The 24239-nt window shown below is 43.0% G+C and overlaps 1 protein-coding gene across 2 annotated transcripts in view; it reads right to left on the bottom strand.

Annotated features, from left to right (window-relative positions):
• tmem163a (transmembrane protein 163a) overlaps positions 1-24239 on the bottom strand; it is a 98134-nt gene that overhangs the window by 17277 nt on the left and 56618 nt on the right. For both annotated transcript variants that reach the window (XM_055638620.1, XM_055638619.1), the window contains exons 4-5: positions 18804-18847; positions 17916-18007 (exon numbers count right to left, since the gene is read on the bottom strand). In XM_055638620.1, coding sequence (XP_055494595.1) covers positions 17916-18007; positions 18804-18847 — 136 coding nt within the window. The remainder of the gene's footprint in view (positions 1-17915; positions 18008-18803; positions 18848-24239) is intronic.

Raw genomic sequence — 24239 nt, forward strand, 5'->3', positions numbered from 1 at the left:
AGGAACTCAGTACAATTCTCCAGTTATAATCTCGTGGAGACATCAGAACAAGGAGACCCACAGGTAGTGTGGAAATTCCAGTTCAGAAGAATAATTTTGTACATTAATTTTATTTTTAGTTCAAAATTAGAGAAAAGCCAGCAAAATATTACACAAACCCTTTTTAGTTTAGGTTCATGAAGTACACAAAATATCCACAATTTTAAAAAAAAGGTTTTATTAATGGCCTTACTACCTGCTGAACACATTCACAATATGGAGCAATCTTTCAGACTTAAGTGGAAGGTCTGTACGGATCTGCACAACCTGCCAGCACAATAGGTGGAATTTATATCATATTGGGTTAAGTTAGCACTTGTGATAAACACTGAATCATCATTAAGTAATTGGTCGGTGGATGAGTCAGGTGATGTGATTATGATTCATGTTCAGATGCTAAGTCCACTTTTAGTAAGCAGAATGGGGCTTGAATTTAAAAAGCAAAAATTGATGATCACTTTGAGACTTCTAGGTTTATTTAATTCAAAGGTTGACTATTTGAGCATTTTTTGTAATAGCTGACTCCCACACCTAATACAGGGTAGAACAGTTGTAACAGTGCTTTTAGTTAGTTGTGATTGGCTATCTTAATAAGACTAACAAGGGAAGCAAAAACAAGTTTTATTCACTCATACCTGTCATCTACACGAGCATCAAACAAACAACACTTACTTTGGAATAACAAGGAACTGCAGATGCTGGTTTATGCCAAAGATAGACATAAAGATAGACATCCATTTCATCTCTAGAGAAAATGGATAGGTGAAGTTTCGGGTTGAGACCCTTCACACTGATTGCAAGGGGGAGTGGGGAAAAAAACTGGTACCAAGAAGGGGCCAGAGAAATCACGGTCAGCAAAGAGATGACCTCAGGTGAGGGATGGGGTTCCCAGATAGGCATATTGTTGGGCAAAGGCTAGAGATAAAATTAGATGTGAACCCAAAAGGGTTGCATATTTTGCAATATTTTATCATTTCTCTAAAATGACCAGAAAATCCACATACTGCTGTGCTACAGCCCCAGACAATAGTTCATGGCCACCAAACTAAAGTACAAGGTTTAAATACTTATGTGCTGTCTTTGTGAGAGTAAACAAAAAAAATGAGGTGACAGTACAACATACAGCAATTTGGGGCTGGCCAGTCAATGGGCTCAGTAGAACATCTGACTGCCTGCCAACGTATCTCCTGAAACAACATGACAAGTCCACGTCCTGACACGATTTGTAAACTCTTTCCAAACACAGAAGAGTACATTCATTTCAGAATTTTGCCTTATTGCTGATGAGCACATAAAGTGGGAATCCAGCCCAACGTTCAGTAGAGCTGAAGTGAAGATCAATGAGGGAATATCTGCAAAATTATGTAACTTGGAAGAAAATGTAACCATCAGCTGTGATAGTGACAAAGCAAAACTCGATTTGTTTTCAAGAATTGATAACATTTTTCACCAATGGCCAGCATTTGCTTTGGTGATTGATTAGATTAATATGTTCATGTAACTTTCATTTTAGTATCATCCTGCACCTACTCGTTTTTATTTAAGAATAATAGACCCATATTCATGAACTTTCCAGCTGAGCAGACACCACCTTCTATATTCCATCAAAGATGAAAAGTGGCCATTTTATGAGCTGGACAGTAAAAGTAATGAGTCAGCCCAAATTTTTTTTTTAATGAGCTAAAAGACATTAGTTCCAGTTATAACTCCTGATATTCACTTATGTAACTGCAAAAAATAAGGATTTCCAAGCACAGTCAGAAGTAAAAAACTTGCACACAACTGATTGCTGCTCTCAGGCCATTCTCAACCTGGCACAGCCAAACAGGACCGTTCATTTTAATGGGTAGAACCAGATGAAGTCAAGTCAGATCAAGATTATTGTCATACTGTATGTACAAGGGCGGTGAGGTACAGACACAATGAAAATCTTGCTTGCAACAGCATCACATGCGCAGAGATTCATAGAGTTGTACAGCACAGAAACACATCTTCTTGTCCACCTGTTTCATCATGGCATGTCCAAGCCAACCAATCTGGCCTTCTGGGCTTGTCCCATTTGCCTGCTTTTGGTCCATATCCCTCCAAATCCTTCCTATACATATATATCAGTACAATTTTTTTTTAAAGTTGTAATCATATTTACTCTAGAAATGCTGCATTACCCACTTTGTGTCTTTTTTTGTAAACTAGCATCTGCAGTTACTTGTTTCTCACACCTCTTCACATTCATTAGTGCCATTTATACAAAGTCTTCTCAAATAGGTAAATATGGTTGGGATATGCATATGAAGTGGAAAAAAGCATGATTAGATTCCCACATCAACAGCCACATTGTGAAGGTTAATTGGCTTGGTAAATGTTAAAAAAACAATTGTCCCTTGTGGGTGTGGGATAGTGTTCATGTGCGGGGATCACTGGTCGGCGCGGACCCGGTGGGCTGAAGGGTGGAAGGGGCTGTATCTCTAAACTAAAAGAACTGCAGATGCTAGTTTAGGAAAAAAAGACACTGAAGTAATTCAGCTGGTCAGGCAACATCTCTGGAGAAGATGGATAGGTGACATTTTGGATCAGGGTCTTCTTTCATCCACTTTATGTAACTATGTTGACATGCAGCATAATGAATAGTGTTGTCTGGTGTTTACAGCTTGACCTACTTCAATGCTCAAAGAACAAATGTACTTTGATAGCAGCCCTAGAATGCCCTGTGATCCCTGTGCAGTTAAAGATTAGTTAAATGAGTTCTAGTATTGTAGCCATTGGTATGCTGTGCCATGCTGACATTGAAATGCCAATCAGATAGCTTGTCTTCCAAATATTCCAGCAATTGTCCCTCTCCTGCTCCCAGGTGTGCACCTAACATGACACAACATTAACATTTCTGTCATCTCCATTCAAACTGCTCCTCTCTCGAGATAACCTTCAGCTTCAGAAGAAAAGCTTCAATGTCGCAGTTCCCACATACTCACCACCAGAGCAACCTTTTGAGATTATTTTCTGCTCTGTATCAGTTCTTCAGCTACTGAACCTGATTCTCATTTAGTGATGTCTGACAACTACTCAAGAGCTGATATTGCCAAATTCTCTGCCAACTATAGGATGGAAGCCTATAAATAGCATTTTAATGGACGGTGCATTATTGGTCATCAACTGCAGAGAATGCGCAGACTCAGAGTTCAAAGAGTAGTTGTTCCTTAATTTTGGTACTATGAAAGTGTTTAGTGACAAAAAATGTTATAAATAGTTTATAAATGGACCAAATCATATTACATAATCCAGTGAACAAGACATTAATTAGGCAAACTAACCAAGAATAAATACCTAATAGAAAGAAACTGGCTGTGAGGAATAAACACATTGGAATCCTCCATCATCGCTTTCTGCTCCTAACACCATTAATAAGGATTGACAACGCAGCATAACATGTTGATTAACACATGCCAAGTGCCAATTTAGCAGAGATAATTCAATTTTCAACTCATCACCATCTGTGAGTGTAAATTACAAAACTGACAAACAACGACTAAGAAAATCTAATTACAAAGTAACAAGTGGAGGAATAATTTCTGGGGTACATTGTTCTGATCTATGTGATATTTGATTATGATATTTGCAATATTAAATGCCTATATTAGTGAATATTTTCTTTTGAGCCTTTTGAATTCTTGAATAAATAGATCTTCACTCATTAAACCCCTGTCCCACTTTCCCAAGTTTTCCCTTTGATTCAAACGCGTAGAATTACGGTAATAGCCAGCTGTAGGTACTCGGGGCTATTATTTTTATTTATGGACATTTGTCAACATACTGAAAAAACGTCCCGACTTACCTGATGCCACGAGTGCCTACGGCTGGAATTACGAACCACTACGAAATATCTACGGACGCTTGCGGCCTCCTACGGAATCACTACGGACTCACTGCGGACATTCTCCGAGTTTGAAGCAAGGGTAAAACTCGGGAGAATTCGTGAGTAACTCGGGAAAGTGGGACAGGCCCTTGGGAATGATGCTGACATAGTTTAATTTAGATCATATTTTAATATATTCTACTGGAGGAAATAAACACACATCACTGTCAGAGAAATAATTCATAATTAAATTCATATTTAAATTGCAGATCTTTAAATTTGTATTAAACAATTGCATTTCTGAACTGTATCTCCCACAGCAGGATGGCAAAAGGAGTCTCCTGTAAAGACAGGGGCAATAAAAAATATTGGACACAGCAATTTTTCCAAGATTATTCCAAGAGTTTTCGATATTTTTAGATCTTGACAGATTTTATTGTAGCTCATTATTTGAATAGAATGTGTTTTTTGTTCATTAACGAAGCAGTTCAAGAAGTCTGTTTATTTATTTTACTAAAATCAAAGTAATATCGAACAGGAAAGTCAAAATCTCATAATTTCTTTCCAAGCTCCAATGTTATTAGCTTTCACTCTGAGGTAAAATTATAGTCACAAGCTTAAAACAATCAAATTGTGAAACTGGAATAACTCACAGTTTGTTACCTAGGTCCCAGCAAAATAGCATTCACTTGTACATATGTCCATTGCAATGGCACAAGACAATGTTCATAAAGCAAAGAGCAAACATGCCACTACAGCAAGCAGTCAGAAATGCTTAAGGGCATGTCCCACTTTCCCAAGTTACTCACGGACTCCCCCGAGCTTTCCCCTTGCTTCAAACTTGGAGAATGTCCGTAGCGAGTCCGCAGCGTGTCCGTAGGAGGCCGTAGGCGTCCGTAGGTATTTCGTAGTGGCTCGTATTGCCAGCCGTAGGTACTTGGGGCATCAGGTAAGTCGGGACGTTTTTTCAGCATGTTGAAAAATGTCCACGAGTAAAATAAATAGCCCCGAGTACCTACGGCTGGCTATTACCGTAATTCTCCGAGTTTGAATCAAGGGGAAAACTCGGGAGAATTTGTGAGTAACTCACGAAAGTGGGACAGGGGCTTTAGTCTCCATTGGTAGTTGTACAATTATTTGTGTCAAGCTTCCAACAATCTCCTCCATAACCTCTCTCAAAACCTGCAGTAGGTCTCATCAAGCCCTGGGGACTTATCCACCCTGGATAAGCCCTGGGGACATGCCCTAAAACATCAGCATACTCATCGCCAATTTCACCTTGGTTTCACCCTTTCCAATTTCACCCCTTCTCCTTGGTGAATGCAAATGCAAAGTATTCATTTTGTACCTCATTCACATACTCTGGCTCCAGGCATAAATTCCCTCCTTAAATGATCCCATCCTATCCTTTCCGTAGTAAACACTCTTGTTTTAATATATGAATAAAGTGGCTTGGGATTCCACTAAATCTTACAAAACAGGGACATTTCATGGTCCCTTTTGGCAGACATGTACATAATGAGAGAGATTGTCAAAGTATACAGTAGGATATAGAATAGTTTAAAATAAGGGCAGAGTAACTGCAGATGGATAATCCAAAAATGTATGAGATGTTTCACTTTGGTAGCTTGAATGTACGAGGAATGTATATGGAAAATGGCCAAATCCTTCAGAGCATAGCTATACAATTGGATCTTGGGGTGCAAGTCCATAGTTCCCTGAGAATACCAGCACAAGTTGATAGTCGGGTGAAGAAGGCTTACCGCATGCAGTGAGAGGGTGAAGAACTGATTGGGAGAAAGCTAAAGGCCAGAAGGATGGGTTGAAGTTACAGAAAGGTCCACAGTTTGCAGTGAAGATTTCTGGCCAAGTTATAGGCATGGAGGTGAAGACTATGAAAATGAGCTCAAAATTCAAGGAGATGATGACATAGCAGATGGAAGCCGAGGCTCCTCTGATCTATTTATCATTAACTAACACTGCCAATCTCAATTTTTCCTCTGCCCTGACTCAGTTTAACTTTCCCACCTCTAAGCTTTTACTAAAGACCATCCCTAGCATTGTCATCAAACCTCTAACAAGGTGAAGTTTAAGAAAGAACTGCAGATGCTGGAAAAATCGAAGGTTGACAAAAATGCTGGAGAAACTCAGCGGGTGAGGCAGCATCTATGGAGCGAAGGAATAGGTGACGTTTCGGGTCGAGACCCTTCTTCAGACTCATGTGGGGGTGGGGAGGTGGGGGGGGAGGCGGAAAAAAGAAAGGAAGAGGCGGAGACAGTAGGCTGTGGGAGATCTGGGAAGGGGAAGGGAAGGAGGGAGAAAGCAAGGACTACCTGAAATTGGAGAAGTCAATGTTCATATCGCTGGGGTGTAAACTACCCAAGTAAAATATGAGGTGCTGCTCCTCCAATTTGTGGTGGGACTCACTCTGGCCATGGAGGAGGCCCAGCACAGAAAGGTCAGATATGGAATGGGAGGGGGATTGAAGTGCTGAACCACCTGGAGATCAGGTTGGTTAATGCGAACTGAGCTGAGGTGTTGGGCGAAGCGATCGCCAAGCCTGCTCTTGGTCTCACCGATGTAGAGCAGTTGACACCTAGAACAGCAGATGCAATAGATGAGGTTGGAGGAGGTGCAAGTGAACCTCTGCCTCACCTGGAAAGGATGCATGGGTCCTTGGATGGAGTTGAGGGGGGAGGTATAGCGACAAGGGTAGCATTTCCTGTGGTTACAAGGGGAAGTACCAGGGGAGGGAGTGGTTTGGGTGGGAAGGGACAAATTGACTAAGGATCAAGTTTCTCCAGCATTTTTGTCTGACAAGGTTAATGTCATTGTAATCTGGTGAACTGAGCACTGCCACTCTGAACATCAGCTCCCAGATATCTCCCAGTGGAGATCTACCACTTTTTGCAGAGATTCATTCTCCACACCTCTCCTTCACTGTGACTTGAAAAATGGTGGTGCGGCATGGCAGCAGGGGCGGATTAACCATTAAGCTGACTAAGCACGTGCTTAGGGCACCAGAGCCAAAGGGGGCACCACAAAGTTGGGAAAAGGGTGAAAAGAAAAAAAACGAATGAAGATTTGTAAAAAAAAAAATGGATAAAACTAGTGCAAATTGATCATAATGTTCTGTTTCATGATCATGGTGCACCCTAGGGTTATCTTCCCAGGTGTACCACAAGGGGCACTGCTGGTGCAGTGCACTCGGACCTCTGTTGGTCAGTAAGATCATTAACACTGTCACATGTTTCCTGTTGTGGAATATTCTTGACTGACCTCTGTGCCTCAGACATGATGTGTGCGATATCCTTGGAAATCTAAGGCCACTGCACTGGTAAGATGTCATACAGCTTCAATGATCCTTTATTTAATTAGTATACATAGTCGTCTCTTATCTGTCGATCTTTTTTGAGACTTTTTGTGTCTACTTTTGCCTGATTTAAGCTATTTTTTGTTGACGAGGTGCAGTGTCATAGCATGTGTTTAAAAGTAAAATGATGGAGCCAAATTCAGTTGTCATGACAGTCATTTCAATGACCCTCTCTGCCCCTTTTTAATTTCAGCCCCATGTAAACGTCAAAAATTAAGCGTGTTCAGTTGAGTGGTGCGCAAAAGAGAAAACGTCCAAAAGAGAATGAGCAAAATAATCTGTCTGTTGTAGCCAAGACAGGAAAGCTGACAGATTTCTTCTTACAAACTGCAGAGAAAGATGATCCAGATCAAAACCAGTCTCAGTCCTCAGAGACAGCAAGTGAATCAAATCTATCTCCTTCATCAGAAACAGGCAGTGTTGGTGCAAGGCCAGATTTTCATGATGACGTTGCACATGATGAAGTGCCACAACCTGGACCTAGTTCTACGACAAGATGTGTAAATGCTTTTGAACTGTCCAAGGAGTTTAGAGAACTGACCAAGGATGAAATGAACAAAGCTAAGGACCCAGGGTTGTGGGATGAATTTTATGGTGATGATGTGACTTATTGGGTTGCTTGTGGACCCAGTGAATGTCAGCACCACAATGGGCCATTTGACAAATCGTGTCGCAATTTCATCAGCGGGAAGCCAAAGAGATACTGTTCACAGAAAATCTTTTTTGGAATAAAAGCCAATGGTGAACACTACAAGAGAGAATGGCTGTTGTACTCTCCTTCAAAAGGATCAGTTTACTGTTTTGTTTGTAAACTATTTGCGCCCAAAGGTTCAACACATTTAGTTAGAAATGAAGGATTCAGTGACTGGCGAAACACTGCTGTAATTGACAACCATGAAAAAAGTACAACCTACCGACATATTTAACTCGGAAACAAGGCTTAGGCTTGACACAGCCACTGGAAAAACAAATTGAAGAGGAGTACAATTACTGGGAGAATGTGCTTCGGCGTGTTGTAGCAGTCATTTGCACACTGGCTGAACGAGGATTGGCATTCCGAGGAAAAGTGGAAAAATTTAGGTGTCTCAATAATGGGAATTATTTGGGGCTACTCGAATTGATAAGTCAGTTTGACCCATTCTTGGCTGCTCACATATCACGGTATGGCAATGCTGGAAAAGGCAACCCTTCGTACCTGTCCAAAATGATATGTGAGGAATTTATTGAGTTAATGGCAATGAAAGTGCACTCCGTCATCATTGACAAAATTAATGTTTCTGGGTACTTCAGTCTGTCTGTGGACTCAACGCCTGATCTTTCGTATGTTGACCAACTGAGCATAGTGCTCAGATACTTGCAAGTGGACAGCCAGTTGAACGATTTATCACATTTTTGGAATTACAAAACCACACTGGTGAAGCTATGGCACAGCAGGTATTGAAGTACTTATGTGATGATTGTAAATTGGATTTTGCTAAATGCAGAGGGCAGTCATACGACAATGCTGCCAACATGTCTGGACGTTACAATGGCATGTAGCAAAAACTTTTGGATGCAAATCAGTTTGCCATTTATGTACCCTGTGCAGCTCATTCACTAAATTTAGTTGGACGAAATGTTGTGGATTGCTGTCAAGTTGCAGTAGATTTCTTTTCCACTGTACAACTGCGCTACACAATCTTTTCAGCCTCAACTGCTCGGTGGAGAATTCTCCAAGATTGCATTGGAAATGAAAAAGTGTTGAAATCACTTTCAGACACCAGATAGGAAGCACATGCTGTGGCAACTGCAGCAATTATCAACTCTTTCTTCAAGATTCTGGAAGCTTTGGAAGATTTATCAGATGACCAGTTGCAAAAAGGTGACACTAGAAGGGAGGCAAAGAATATTGCAAACAAGATGCAAGAACTGGAATTTGTGTTCATGCTGAATTTTTGGAATGAAACTTTAGAAAAGTTTCATAGAACAAGTCAACTTCTTCAAAGTGAAAATGTGATCTTGCAAACATGTGCTGATTTGTATTCATCATTGGCAGACCAGTTGCACACATCAAGAGATGAGTTTGAGAGATTTGAATCACTTGCAAAGGACATGCTCCCTGATGTAGAATAAAGCAACTCAAACGCGTAAGCGTATAAGAAAGAGAATGCCCAACGATGGAAATGCACCAGAGGTCATTCTCAGTGCCAGAGGCAAATTCCGTAATCTCCACTTTTTATGTAATTGTTGAAAAGTTAGAAACGGAAATGAGGAGACGAAAGGTGTCACTGAAATAGCAGACAGATTCTCTTGTCTGACAGATGTTCCTAATGCCACCAACAAGGTGCTAATTCCCAATTATCAGAAAGTGAAAGGTACTCAAAGACTTGTCAGACACTCATTGATGCTTATCCAGATGACATGAACAACACTTTGTCTACAGAGCTTCAGCAGTTCCATTCATATGTTCTTCATAGGTTTAAAACAACCAAGAAAACATCTTTCACTCACATGGAACTTTACAACACAATTACAGAAGACAAACTAGAGAGTGCCTTTCCAAATGTTGAAATTGCCTTAAGAATATTTTTAACATTAATGGTCACCAACTGCACAACAGAGAGGTCTTTCTCACAACTGAAACGTGTAAAAAACCCAAATAGATCAGTTATGCTTCAAGAAAGACTCGACTCACTGTGTATATTAACAATTCAAGCAGACATTCTGAGAAGTATTAATTTCGAGGATGTTATCAGTGATTTTGCGAAAATGAAATGTAGAAAAATGCCTTTCAGGTCATGAATATTGGAACTTTGATACATTTAACTTGTGAAATATTAAAATAGATGTTGTATTGCATTTTTGTAGAACTTTATGTAGCCCAAGCTTGGCTTAGTTTGTACAGTATATTGTGTTATCATATGAATACATTTTTGTACTGCTGCAACCTGCATTGTATATCTGGTCAGACAGGTCAACAACTAAAATGGACTGGGTCAGTGTGGAAAGGAGGGGGGCACCAAGATTGGTCAGTGCTTAGGGCACCAGTGAGCCTTAATCCGCCCCTGCATGGCAGTGCAGTAGGGCTGCAGTAGAGTTACTGCCTTTCAGTGCCAGAGACCAGGGTTCAATCCTGACTATGGGTGCTTGTCTGTACGGAGTTTGTACGTTGTCCCCGTGACCTGTGTGGGTTTCTCCGGGATCTCCGGTTTCATCCCACATTCTGAAGACATACAACTTTGCAGGCTAATTGGCTTGGTATCAATATAAATTGTCTCTAGTGTGTGTAGGATACCTTTAGTATGCAGGGATTGCTGGTCAGTGTGGATTGGTGGGGGGGAGGGGGGGGGAGGGGGGGGGGGGGGGGGGGGGGGGGTGGGGGGGGGGGGGGGGGGGGGGGGGGGGGGGGGGGGGGGGGGGGAAATGACCTGTTTCCGAGCTGTATTTCTAACCAAAATTAAACTAAATATATTTTCTCATTATTTCCATTCTAATGAAGGGTCCTTAACCTGAACTATTCAGTCTGTTTCTCTCTCCAAATTTGAAACCGAGTTGGCCTGAACATCACAAATGTTCAGCCTAAATAGTTCGGAAATCTAAAAATATCTCATGAATGGTTTTGCTGCGCTAAATTGGATTGAAGTAGTGGGTTCTAATATCAGCTGACCTTGTGCCTTCATTCCAATTTATTATCTAGTTACATTTCAGCCTTCATTCGCTACGTACTTTTTTTGTCTCCCACCAATTTACTCTAGCAATAACTGAGAGATGTAATATAATGCAATAAACATAATTCAATAATTCTATTTTAAATGAATTACTTTTGGACGATTGTGCTTTTTCTAAGCCTTTGCTACTGAACCAAGCAGCTGAGAAATATATTTATGTTCTTGAATGTTTTCTGGAATCAGGCGCACTGTCTTTGAACTATATTTCTTACTTTTGGCCCCATGTTTCTTATATAGCCATACAGCACGGAAACAAGCCCTTCAGCCTAAAGGGGCTGTCCAACTGCGGCGACCTAATTCGCGAGTTTAGAAGAGTTTAGGAGAGTTTGAAAAAATGTCATGTTGAAGATCTCCTTCGACTATGTAGAAGACCTCCTTCGACCTCCTTCGACTAGCTACGCTTCACGAAAATTGGACTCCGAATAATGGAGAGTGAAGACGACCTCCTTCGATCCCCTTCGACCTCCCTTCGACTATGTTGAAGACTATCTACGACTACCTTCGACTACCTTCGACTACCTTCGATTACCTTCGACTACCCTCGATTACCTATGAATAATATGCCAACCTACTACGACCTACTTCGACTAAACCTACGAGTAAAAAAAAGTATCGATTTTTTCCTCGCGACATTTTTCAACTCGTTGAAAAATACGCCGCGACCTAGCTGAGGCCTCGAGTACGCAGGGACTACCCTCGAGCATGAAGGAGAGTTACAAAGACCTCCTAGGACCTCGTGTCGACCATGTTACAAGTATGAGTCGAGGGCAAACTCGCCAGAACTCGCGGATTAGATCGCCACAGTGAGACAGACCCTTAACTCGTCCATGCCAATCAAGATGCCCCAATTAAACCAGCCTCAGGTTAGACCATATCGCTCTGAACCTTTTCTATCCGTGTATCTGTCCAGCGTTTTTTTAATGCTGTTATAGTACCTGCCTGAACTACCTCATGTGGGAGGTCCGACCAAAGATCTTATAGCGAAGCAAGATAGGCTACTCCTGCTAAATGCAATGGACTGACGTGTAGTACGCTATGGAGGGGATCATGGGCATTTTCCACGCCCATTTTAGCAACCTGAGCCTACCTAACCCGACCCGACTCGCACTGTAATCAATGTTGCGGGGCAACAGTTTGTGTGGGTCAGATTCATAAATCTGTCAGTTCAAACTTCTTGTCAAGAATAAAATTTGATTCTGGTAATTGTCTTTTTTAATGTTTTTTAAATCATTTCTTTTTAAATGGCTCACAAACAGTGTTTGAGTTGATTTTGTAGTAACCGGAACCGACCCGACTCGCAGGGTGATTGACAGGGGGGGACTTTTTGTGCGTGATTATAGGGTTAGATTCATAATTCTGTTAGTTCATAATTCTGTTGATTCTTGTTAAGGAATAAAATGTTTATAAACACACATACATGAAAATTATATAAATGTATATAACACACACAATTATATTTCTTCTAAACCAATAATGAACTTTATTTCAGACTAGACAAGGGACATTAAATAAGAAACATTGTAAATAAGAAACATTGTCTTGGGGCACTCTCTCTCCCCGCTGCCCCGCACTCTCTCTCCCCGCTGCCCCGGGCCCCGCACTCTCTCTCCCCGCTGCCCCGGGCACGCACCTCCCCGCTGCCCCGCACTCTCTCTCCCCGCTGCCCCGGACCCCGCACTCTCTCTCCCCGCTGCCCCGCACTCTCTCACGCCTCTCCCTCCCCGCACTCTCTCTCCCCGGGCCCCACACTCTCTTCTCCCAGCTGCCCCGGGCCCCGCACTCCTTCTCCCCGCTGCCCCGGGCCCCGCACTCTCTCTCCCCCGCTGCCCCGGGCCTCCTTCTCTCCCCCCGCTGCCCCGGGCCCCCCCCTCCCTCTCCCCCGCTGCCCCGGGCCCCGCACTCTCTCTCCCCGCTGCCCCGGGCCCCGCACTCTCTCTCCCCGCTGCCCCGGGCCCCGCACTCTCTCTCCCCGCTGCCCCGCACTCTCTCTCCCCGCACTCTCTCTCCCCGCTGCCCCGGGCCCCGCACTCTCTCTCCCCGCTGCCCCGGGCCCCGCACTCCTTCTCCCCGCTGCCCCGGGCCCCACACTCTCTCTCCCCGCTGCCCCGGGCCCCGCACTCTCTCTCCCCGCTGCCCCGGACCCCGCACTCTCTCTCCCCGCTGCCCCGGGCCTTGCACTCCTTCTCCCCGCTGCGGATCCAATCTTTGGCCAGAAGCAAGAAGGCGGGAGCAAGAAATCGGAGCAAGATGGCGGAACAAGATGGCGGAGTCAGCTTGCTAAAATGTGTCCTGTAATCACCCATGAAACCGCCCATGACCGTACCTCACGTTTGCGTGAGAGTAACCTATCTTGCTTCACTCTAAGATCTTTGGGTCCGACCACATACCCACCACCCTCTGAGTGAAAATGTTGCCCCTCTCACCTCTAACCTGTATCCTCTCGCTTTTGATTCCCCTACCCTGGGTAAAAGACTACGCATTCTCCCTATCAATTCCCTTTAACAATATTGTGTGAGTGAATTTTGGCGGATCAAGACAACAGACGGTTGATTCGAATCAGATTTATTCTCAATGTGATTCACCAATCACGGTCTTGACAATTGCCACTGAAAACACAACTGACCACAATGTTGGTCACACAATGACTGAAGGGCAGAGCCCTGAAAATCATATGAAAACACAACCCCTCCCAGAGTCACGTGCGCGCGGATTCCGACCGCAGGGTTTGAAACTTGCGAGCGCCAGCGGGTGCTGCTACATGGCCCCCCCCCCCAGAAACTGAGGTACGGAAACGGACCGGGAGCCGAATGGTATGGCCTAAACGCGTGGTCCTCGAACGCGGGATGGGTGTAACAACAGGGACCGGCAGAACAGGGCCGGGAGGACGCGAAAACCACGAACAAGGGGCGGGCGTAACAACAGGGACCGGCGAAATAGAGCCGGGAACAGGAGTGCTAGGGAAGGGCTGAATGGCCGGCGGACGACCTCTACGCCACGGTGTAGCCACTACCACTGGGCTGTCCTCGTCCACATGAGCGGGCTTGAGGTGGCCGATGGAGACGAACTCCTCCTGGCCACGCACGTCCAACGTGAATGTGGAGACTCCGGTTCGCAGCACGCAAAATGGCACCTCATAAACCCGCTGCAGTGGCGAGCGGTGAGCATCCCTGCGAAGGAAAACATAAACACAATTCTGCAATGCCGCTGGCACATGCACCGAGGCCGACCCGTGCCTGGAGTTAGGGACGGGAGCCAACGCACGCACCCGTTCATGAAGCTCGGCCAGCACCGCCGAAGCCAAAACCTCCTGACCGCGGACGGCAGGCAGGAAATCCCATGGCACCCGCAATGCTGAGCCGTAAACGAGTTCGGCCAAGGAGGCGGCCAGGTCCTCCTAAGGCGTTTTACGAATGCCTAAGAGGACCCAAGGCAACCGGTCCACCCAATCCGGACTGGTGAGCCTGGCGTTCAACGCCGACTTAAGGTGCCGATGAAATCTCTCGACCAGCCCATTCGCCTCCGGGTGATAAGCTGTCGTTTGGTGCAGACGGGCGCCATATAGCTGCACCAGTGACGACCACAGAGACAAGGTGAACTGGGCCCCGCGGTCTGTGGTGATGTCGGAGGGTACCCTAAAACGGGCGACCTAGTTGGATGCCATAGCCCGGGCGCAAGCCTCCACGGAGGTATCCGATAGCGAGATAGCCTCTGGCCATCTAGTGAACCTGTCCACCACTGTAAGCAGGTGTGTGGCACCCCACGAATATGACAAGGGGCTACAAGGTCTACGTGTATATGCAGGACTCTACCATCAGGCACAGCAAAATCCTGTGTGGGCAGCCGCACATGATGCTGAACCTTGGAAGTCTGGCACGGAATGCATGCACGAGCCCAGGCAGCCACCTGCTTGCGGAGTCCGAATGGATGGATGGGCCAGACCGTGGACCGCATCGAAGACCCGCCTCCTCCAACTGACAGGAATTACCGGGCGGGCTCTGCCTGTGGAGACATCACATAGGACCTTAACACCAGCCGCGCCGCAAGGCACCTCGTCTAGCCGAAGGCCAGAATCGACATCGTGATAGCCCGCCATTGGGCCGCTGCCAGCTTACCATAGTCGACGCCCCTGATCCAACGCCGAGACTGACGGCATTGCCGGATGGCACAAAGCGTCGGCCACAACGTTGAGTCTCCCAGCCACATGCCGAATGTCAGTTGTGAACTCGGATATATAGGCGAGGTGGGCAGTCTGAGGCTGACCGTGTCCTGCTGGGCTCCCGCAGCGCCGGCAGGAAGGTAATTGTCCTGCATGTTCTTACCGTCTAATTCCCGTTAGACGAGTCGGGGTCACCAATTTGGCAGATCAAGACAACAGACGGTTGATTTGAATCAAATTTATTCACAATGTGATTCACCGATCACGGTCTTGACAATTGCCACTGAAAACACAACTGACCACAACGGTGGTCTCACAATGAATGAAGGGCAGAGCCCTGAAAACACGACCCCTCCCAGAGTCACGTGCGCGCGGATTCCGACCGCAGGGTTCGATTCTTGCGAGCACCAGCAAGTGCCGCTACAGTATATCACTTAATGATGAATGGCTTATTACACATTACATGTATCATAAAATCTAGCTCCTATTTAAAGGACAGTTTCTAATGCTTTCCAGTGAATTCATTTTGTAAGTCCCATGAAATACGAACAACTGATTGCTACAGCCCTTTAATAATGCTGATATGTTCCCTGCGTTATATTAAACACACAGCCTAAATCCCTCAGAATGAATTGGGCTATGTTGAGTCTTGCAAGGGACAATCCAAGTAATGGAGGAATGCAATGCAGGACAATAATACTGCAGTTCTGTCCCTGAGGTGTGCTCATTTTGAGCATAGCATTCCTACTAAGAATACAAGATCATGAGATATTCCCTTAACATTCTAGGCTTGGATGGGTTCAGAATTCTGCTATGTGATAAACAAAATAGGACCAATTAAGCAGTGGTCTAGCAGGGATATCTACTCCACAAGAGATGTTTTGAAGTAAGACAGCACTAAGGCATGAGATTGATAGCACTGAGGAAATAGAGAAATGTACATAGGTATATCAATATTTACTGCAGTTTGATATGTTCAATGTCACAGTATAATGTACCAGGACCCAAATGGTTCCATCACAATAATCAAACACAGAATCATATTTTGGTTTCAAAGGAATAATCTTAGTAAACAGCTGAAACAATGTGAAATAATTACACACCAAACAATGCTAATCAGCAGGCAAGACACGCACAGATTGAATTAAATTAATTAATTATACAATGACAAACTTGTGTGAATAACAGTTTAGCTGAACTATAAATAGGCTTGTCAGGATGTTGTTTTTCAATCAATAAACATTGATTGCACCTTACACATGGATTGACAAAAATAAATTGCTTCATTACTATTCAAAAGAATTTATAAGCATAAAAATCATATATAAATTGTCTGCATTTATGGTTTTACTCTGTAACAATGTCACCTATTGCATCATTTGGTTCTATACAATAACATTCAATGGACATGGCATTGAACACAAGTTCATAGGCGCTGGTTAGAAATGTTTAATTTAAAAAAATCAGGGTATTTAAAAACAAAAATGGACTAGATTCTCACCACTGACCTACAATAGTAAATATAGATTGATTCATTTCTATATATGCCATTAAACAGCTGTCTGCCACATGTTGTCCTGATCCTCAAGATTGAAGTCATAGAGGTCATAAAGAGATCACAGATCTATGATCATAGACCATAGATCTATGACCTTGAAGTCCTGCATTATATTTTGGATCTAGCAAAACGTAATTAATTTAGCTGCAGAGTGTAGAACAAGCTCCATCCACAAAGTAGATTTGAAACATCTTCAACAGTTGTCAAGACCATTTGTCTGGTGGGGGACCAATAGCCTTGCAGGACAGATCACCAGAGCTACTCGGAAGGGTTTAAACTAGAGAGGCAGGCAGGCAGGTAGGGACTAGAGTAGTTGGTCAGAATTGGGTGAAAAATTGGCAGATGGAGTTTAAGTTGACCATATGTGAGCTGTTACATTTTGGGAGTAAGGAGAAAATATATAATTAATGACAAGACCCTTAACGGGTTTGATGTGCAGAGGGATTGTGATAGTGATCACAACTCCATAATTCGTAAGATTACTTTGAATAGGGATATGGCTGGTCCTTATTGAAGGTGTTTAATTGAGGTAAAGCAAATTACATCATCCTTAGGCAGGAGCCTGGGAGGGTGCACAGGGAGCAGCTGTTATTGGATATGCCCTCGTCTGACATGTGGCAGTCATTCAAAGCTCAGGATGGGCAAGTTCCAACAAGAAGGGTGGCAAAGTAAGGGAACCTCGTATGACCAAAAAGGTTGTAAAGTTGATCAAAAAGAGAAAAAGAACACAAGCAAGGTTTAAGAGGATAAAATCAAACAGGGCCTTTGAGGAATATAAAGGGAGGAAATATCTCCTCCGATTAGAAGTGCCAAAAGGGTCCACAAAATGGTGAGTCAGATTAAAGAAGGTCTCATGGCTTTTTATACCTACATTAAAATCAACAGTGTAACCAGGGAGAGGATAGGACCACTCAAGGATAAAGGAGGGAATTTGGGCTTGGAGTCGGGGGATGTATATGATGTACTAATCAAGCATTTTGCATCTATTTTCACCAAGCGAAAGATCAAGTCCAAGTTCATATTTATTAAAGGACATGGAGGACAGTGAGAACGGTGAGGAGAATACTAAAATGCCAGGAGAATTTGAGATTAAGAAGTTGTTGGGAGGTCTTGAAGAGCATTAAGTCAGATACATAACCAGCGCCTTAACCAATAGAAGGTATTACAGATTACAGATGTGATCTATCATTAATGTTTGTAGAATCGTCATAAAATAATACAGATAGACTTACATATTCTCCCGATAGGCTGAATGCACAGCTGCTGCATTACTGTATCGCCATAGTACTATTGCAGAAGATATTACATCCAACACAGCATCAAACTAGAAGAGACAGACACTTTCTTCAGAAGATCGTTATCGCACAGATATGAATCTATGTGTTATTTATGTATTGGGCATGGGAATACATGATTTACTAAATATATTCCAGTGCAAATCCATTATCATGGATAATGCGTTAAATCTTTATTCTAGATGGCTGTTTATCATTTTACATCAGGTTTCTTAAGAATGGGAGTTAATCTGATGTAATTACAAAAGCCTGAAATTCAATATATAGATTTATATTTTTTTTATGACATTTTTATGGTGAAAATGTTCCTGCTGCAAATTAAAAAAAACAGAAAAAAGTTATTAACTTAAATCAAAATCATAATTCATCTTGTTTTGCTTTTATATATCGAAGTACTACATTGAGAATAGACAATGAAATATGATTTCCTGTACATTGTTATTTCTGGTAAAATCCACTTAAAATTGGAGACACAAGTGACTGCAGATGTTGAATCTGGAGTAAAATATAGAGAACTGTTGGAGGATCTCTGCTGGTTAGAGAGCATCTGTGGAGAGGAATGGACAGTCGATGTTTTGGGTCAAGACCCTTAATCTAGACTGAAAAAGTAGAGGGGAAGTAGTCAGTATAAAGCGGAGGGGGAGAGGGTTAGGGAAAGAGGTAGCAAGTGATAGGTGGATACAGGTCAGGAAATGTTGAATGGCAGATACGATATTTACTTCATGCGAAGTGGAGTACAATACACTACAACATAAGTGTATCGAATCCAGGCAACTAAAGACAAATCAATGTCACTTCTGTGTTGATGTACACAGTATTACTTACAGCAAAGGCAAAGGACGATGCACTGTGTCTCATTATGGAAACGGCTGAAAGAGAATAGAGTAGAGATTAGTGGATTGTAGCCTAATTAAATGGAAAATTAAATTAAACTTAATTTTTTTGTAAATGTTCAAGTGAAACATGCTGGATTATTTACTATGACCAAGTGCTCTTTCTTTTCCACAAATCTGATAAACTGACTAATTACCACAATAATCTGTAAGTGAATCTAGACCAGACAACCAAGGCCGAATTCTACTGTTCCAAACATGTTTCAATGATCCAGGTATTTACGTCACCATTCTGGTAATTGTTATATAAGTCATGAAATTTAATATTTGAACAGTGTGATTAAAATAGTGCCTGAATAACCAAAGGCAAATAAAACAGTGAAAGCTTTGATAATCAGGTGAAACTAACCAAAGATTTGAAGATTTGTCCAAGATATTTCAAAGACATTGTAGAAATGTTCTTGAATAATGAATGATCAAATTTGGTTACAAAAAACATGTGGATATTAAGGTCAAATTGGCTATGACCTTCAACAGAAGATGCTATTAATTTTTCATAAATAATAAATTCCATCAATCCAGAACCTTATTCAAACATTATTCATCGTGCTTAGCATAAAAGATCAGTTGTATATTCAATACAGAATTGATGCAGGAGCGATAAAGTGCAGATGAGATTCATTAGGATCTTGCCGGTAATGGAGAGTTGTAATTGTAAGGAGAGATTAGATAACCTCGGTTTACTCTCCTAGGAACCTAGGAGGATGAAGGATGATCTATATTGAGTTGTGTAAAATTATGATGTTCATAGATAGGATAGACCATCAGGTTTTTTCCCCAGGGCAACCAAGCCTAGAACTAGAGGGTATGTGTTTAAGATGAGGAGGGAGATATGTAAATAAGATCAGAGGTGTGTTTTTCACCAGTGAGTGGTGGTTGGCCAGAACAAGATACCTGAAGAGGAGGACGAGACAGATACTAATACAATGTTTAGGGGGCATTTGGACAAGTACACAGATAGGATAGGCATTGAAGGATACAGGCCTAATGCAGGTAAATGGGATTAGCATAGATAGGCGATGATCAGCAAGGATGAGGTGGACAGTCTTGTCCCATTTCTGTGCTGTATGATCTAATGAATCTGTCTAATGAAGCCAGCAGCAGCAACAAATTGCTTCTGGTGATGTCAACTTTAAAATCTTTGCAAAATCCAGCACTGGCAGATAAAGGGCAACTGCTTTCACCACAGGCATCCTTGCATGTGAATAACATGAAACAATGAAACCCTCTGTTCGTGGTCTTGCTTATTTCAAGTTATTATTCGAAACTGAGCATAAAATAATGGGAAAAAACAGATGAAAAATGTGTGGATTAATTGCAAAACTATAGAATGTAGACGCAAGGAATTGTAGATGTTGATTTGCAAAAAAAAAGACACAAAGTGCTGGAGTAGCTCAGCGGTTCAGGCAGCATTTCTGGCCCTGGATAGGCGATGATTCAGCCCAGAACCCATCTTCAGACTGATTGCTGTACGAGGGAGAAAGCTGGAAGAGAGGTGAGGAGGAACAAAGCCAGGCAAGTGATAGTATATACAGGTGAGGAGGGTTCAATTGACAGATGGGTAGACAAATGCCATAGAGGAAAAGAAGAAAAAAGGATGTGAGATAAGGAGAGAAGAAGCGCAAAATGATAAGCCAGAGGAAGGGATATAGATGCAAGTGAATGGAGGAAGGGGAAAGAGGAGCTTGATAGTGGAAGAAATGGATGCACATTGAGATGGGGCATGTGGAAGAAAAGGGGAGGATTGCTGTTGGTAAGTCACCTAAAATTGGAGAATTCAATGGTCATACAGTTAGGTTGAAAGCTGCCGGAATATGAGGCGCTGTTCCTCCAGTTTGCACGTGGCGTCACTCTGGCAATGGAAAAGGCGCAGGACGAAAAGTCAGTATGAGAATTGGAAGAGAAGTTAAAATGGTCAATAACCGGGAGATCATGCAGGCCCAAGTGGACTGTGCACAAGTATTTGGCGAAACAGTCGCCTAGTCTACGCTTGATCTCGCCGGGAGGGGTGAGGAGCACAGGGGGAATATCTGTGATAGACTTTCCTGGTGATGTGCCTTTTCTGCCCTCCAAGACAGCATGCTGAATGCTGAATTAGCATATTTGATCTGCCTGGCAGAATGTGGATAGAGGGAGATAAATGAAGGCAAAAGAGAAACAGTCTGGAACCATAAGAAGCAGATTCCAGCACTTGCTGGAAATTTGAATGAAAGAGAATGATGGAAGGGTGGGTTGACAAATTAAAACATCAAAGACTAGCGGGACTAGCTTTAAGCTGAGGAGCAAAGTTTAAAAGAGATGTGCAGGACAAGTTTTTTTTTACACCGTGGGTTGTGAGTGCTGAGTGCCGGGGCAGTGGTGGAGGTAGACTTTTGTATATGGATATGCACGGAATGGAGGGATATGGCTTATGTGCAAACACATAGGTGTTCAGCACAGACATTGTGCACTGAAGGCCCTATTCCTATTCTGCCCTGTTCTATGTGTAAGAAGGAACCGCAGATGCTGGTTTACACTGAAGATAGACACAAAATGCTGGAGTAACTCATCAGGAGAGGCAGCAGCTCTGGAGGAAAGGAATAGGTGAAGTTTCGGGTTGAGACCTGTCATCACACTCTGTACTGTATTATTCTATGTTTTATGTGCTCAGTGGATCAGGCAGCATTCATAGAGAACACCAAACTGAGTTGATGTTACAATGAAGAGAGACACAAAAAGCTGGAGTAGCTCGGCAGGACAGGCAGCATCTCTGGAGAGAAGGAATGGGTAACGTTTCGGATCGAGACCCTTCTTAAGACCCTTTTCGGGTCTCGACCCAAAACGTGACCCATTCCTTCTCTCCAGAGATGCTGCCTGTCCTGCTGAGTTACTCCAGCTTTTTGTGTCCATCTCCGGTTTAAACCAGCATCTGCAGTTCCTTCCTGCACACTAATGTTACAGCGATGACCTTGGGTCAGAATTGGCTTCTGTTTGCTTGTGATGGTTATTGATCCTTTTGTCTCTCCAAGCCTTTCTCTGTCTGCAACTGAAATATATTTCTCACTTTTCCAATTGGGGCAAGGCCAACTTTGATGGTATTAGACAAGAACTTGCTAAAGTTGATTGGGGTAGGTTATTTGCAGGCAAATGGTTTTCTGGAAACTAGATAATTTTATGAGAGTTCAATGATTAGGACAGGGTGGGACCACAAGTTAAAATTTGAATTGCGGCAATGTCAACTTTGATGATTTAGACAGAAACTTTCGAAAACTATTTGGAGTAGGTAGGTTGTGGGCAAAAGGATGTCTAAAGAGTGGGATGCCTTTGAAAATGTTAGATTAGATATATCCGAGGACACAGTTGGAAGTTAGAGAAGAAATTACAAAAGCCCTGGCTGAGATAGGTCATTGTTAGACGCGTGTGAGATGCCAAGTGACAGGAGGGGTGGCTAATGTGCCTCTATTTAAGAACTCTGGCAAGGAAAAGCCTGGGACCTATGGACTGGTGAGCCTAACGTCTGTGGTAGGTAGGTAGGTTACTGGGGAGGATTCTGAGGGATAAAATATATATGCATTTGGATAGATTGGGGCTGATTAGGGAAAGTCAGCATGGTTTAGTAGTTGAGACATTATGTCTAATGAATTTGATTAGATCTTGGTATCTTGATGCTACATCTTGGTAAGACAAATCAAAATAGGACGTACATGGTAAATGGTAGTGAATTGAGGAATGCAGTTGAACAGAGGGATCTAGGAATAACTGTGCATAGTTCCCTGAAGGTGGAATCTGATGTAGATAGGGTGGTAAAGAAAGCTTTTGGTGTGCTGGCCTTTATGAATCAGAGCATTGAGTATAGAAGTTGGGATGTAATGTTAAAATTGTACAAGGCATTGGTGAGACCAATTCTGGAATATGGTGTACAATTTTGGTCGCCAAATTATAGGAAAGATGTCAACAAAATAGAGAGAGTACAGAGGAGATTTACTAGAATGTTGCCTGGGTTTCAGCACCTAAGTTACAGAGAAAGGTTGAACAAGATAGGTCTTTATTCTTTGGAGCGCAGAAGGTTAAGGGGAGACTTGATAGAGGTCTTTAAAATTATGAGAGGGATAGACAGAGTTGACGTGGATAAGCTTTTTCCATTGAGAGTAGGGAAGATTCAAACAAGAGGACATGATTTGAGAATTAAGGGACAAAAGTTTAGGGGTAACATGAGGGGAAACTTCTTTACTCAGAGAGTGGTAGAAGTGGTGGAGGCAGGTTCGATTTTATCATTTAAAAATAAATTGGAAAGGTATATGGACGGGAAAGGAATGGAGGGTTATGGTCTGAGTGCAGGTAGATGGGACTAGGTGAGAGTAAGTGTTCGGCAGTGACTAGAAGGGCCAAGATGGCCTGTTTCCGTGCTGTAATTGTTATATGGTTATATGATTGCAAAGTAGCCAAGAAGGGTGATGAGAGCAAGACCATAGACATTGTTTATATGGATTTACCGAAGCCTTTGATAAGGTTCTGTAAGGTGTGGAGGGTTAGATCACTTGGGTCCCAGGGAGAGATAGCTTACTGGATACAGAATTGGCTTCATGGAAGGAAGCAGAGGGTGGCGGTGGAAGATTGTTTATCAAACTGGAGGCTTGTGACCAGCAGTGGGCCCATTGCTATTTGTGGTTTATATCAATTATTTTGGTGAGAATATGCTGGCATTATTAGTAAGTTTGCATATGATACTAAGTAGGTGATTACAGTGAAGATGGCTATCAAGAATTACTACAGGATCATAATCAGCCAGGCAAATGGGCTGATGAATGACTAATGGAGTTTAATTCAGGTATGTGTGAGGTGTTACATTGTGAGAAGTCAAAGGAGGGCAGGACCTTCACAGTGAATGGTAGGGTCGAGGAGAGTGTTGTAGATCAGAGGGATCTAGGAGTAGCATCACAAGTAGAATGGTAAAGAAGGCTATTGGATATTGGCCTTCATCAGTCAAGGTTCCAAGTGCAGAAGTAGGGACATTATGTTTCAGTTATACAAGACGTTGGTGAATATATTTGGAGTATTGTGTTCATTTTTGATCACCCTGCTTTAGGAAGGATATTATTAAGCTGCAAGGAATATTTACGGTTGCCAGGACTCAAGGGACTGAGCTATAAGAAAAGGCTGGACATGCAAGGTCTGATGGGTGATCTTGTAGAGCTGTATAAAACTACAAGGGGGAAGGATAGGGTTAATGCACAGTCATTTTACTCAGGGCAGGGGTACCAAGATCCAGAGGACATACATTTAAGATGATAAGGGAAAGATTTAATAGCAAATGGGGCATCTTGGTTGGCATGGACGAGTTGGGCCAAAGGGGTGTTTCCATGCAGTATGACTCCATGATTGTGAAAGG

The sequence above is a fragment of the Leucoraja erinacea genome, chromosome 7 (genome assembly GCF_028641065.1).
Source record: "Leucoraja erinacea ecotype New England chromosome 7, Leri_hhj_1, whole genome shotgun sequence".
In the NCBI taxonomy this organism is placed as follows: domain Eukaryota; kingdom Metazoa; phylum Chordata; class Chondrichthyes; order Rajiformes; family Rajidae; genus Leucoraja; species Leucoraja erinaceus.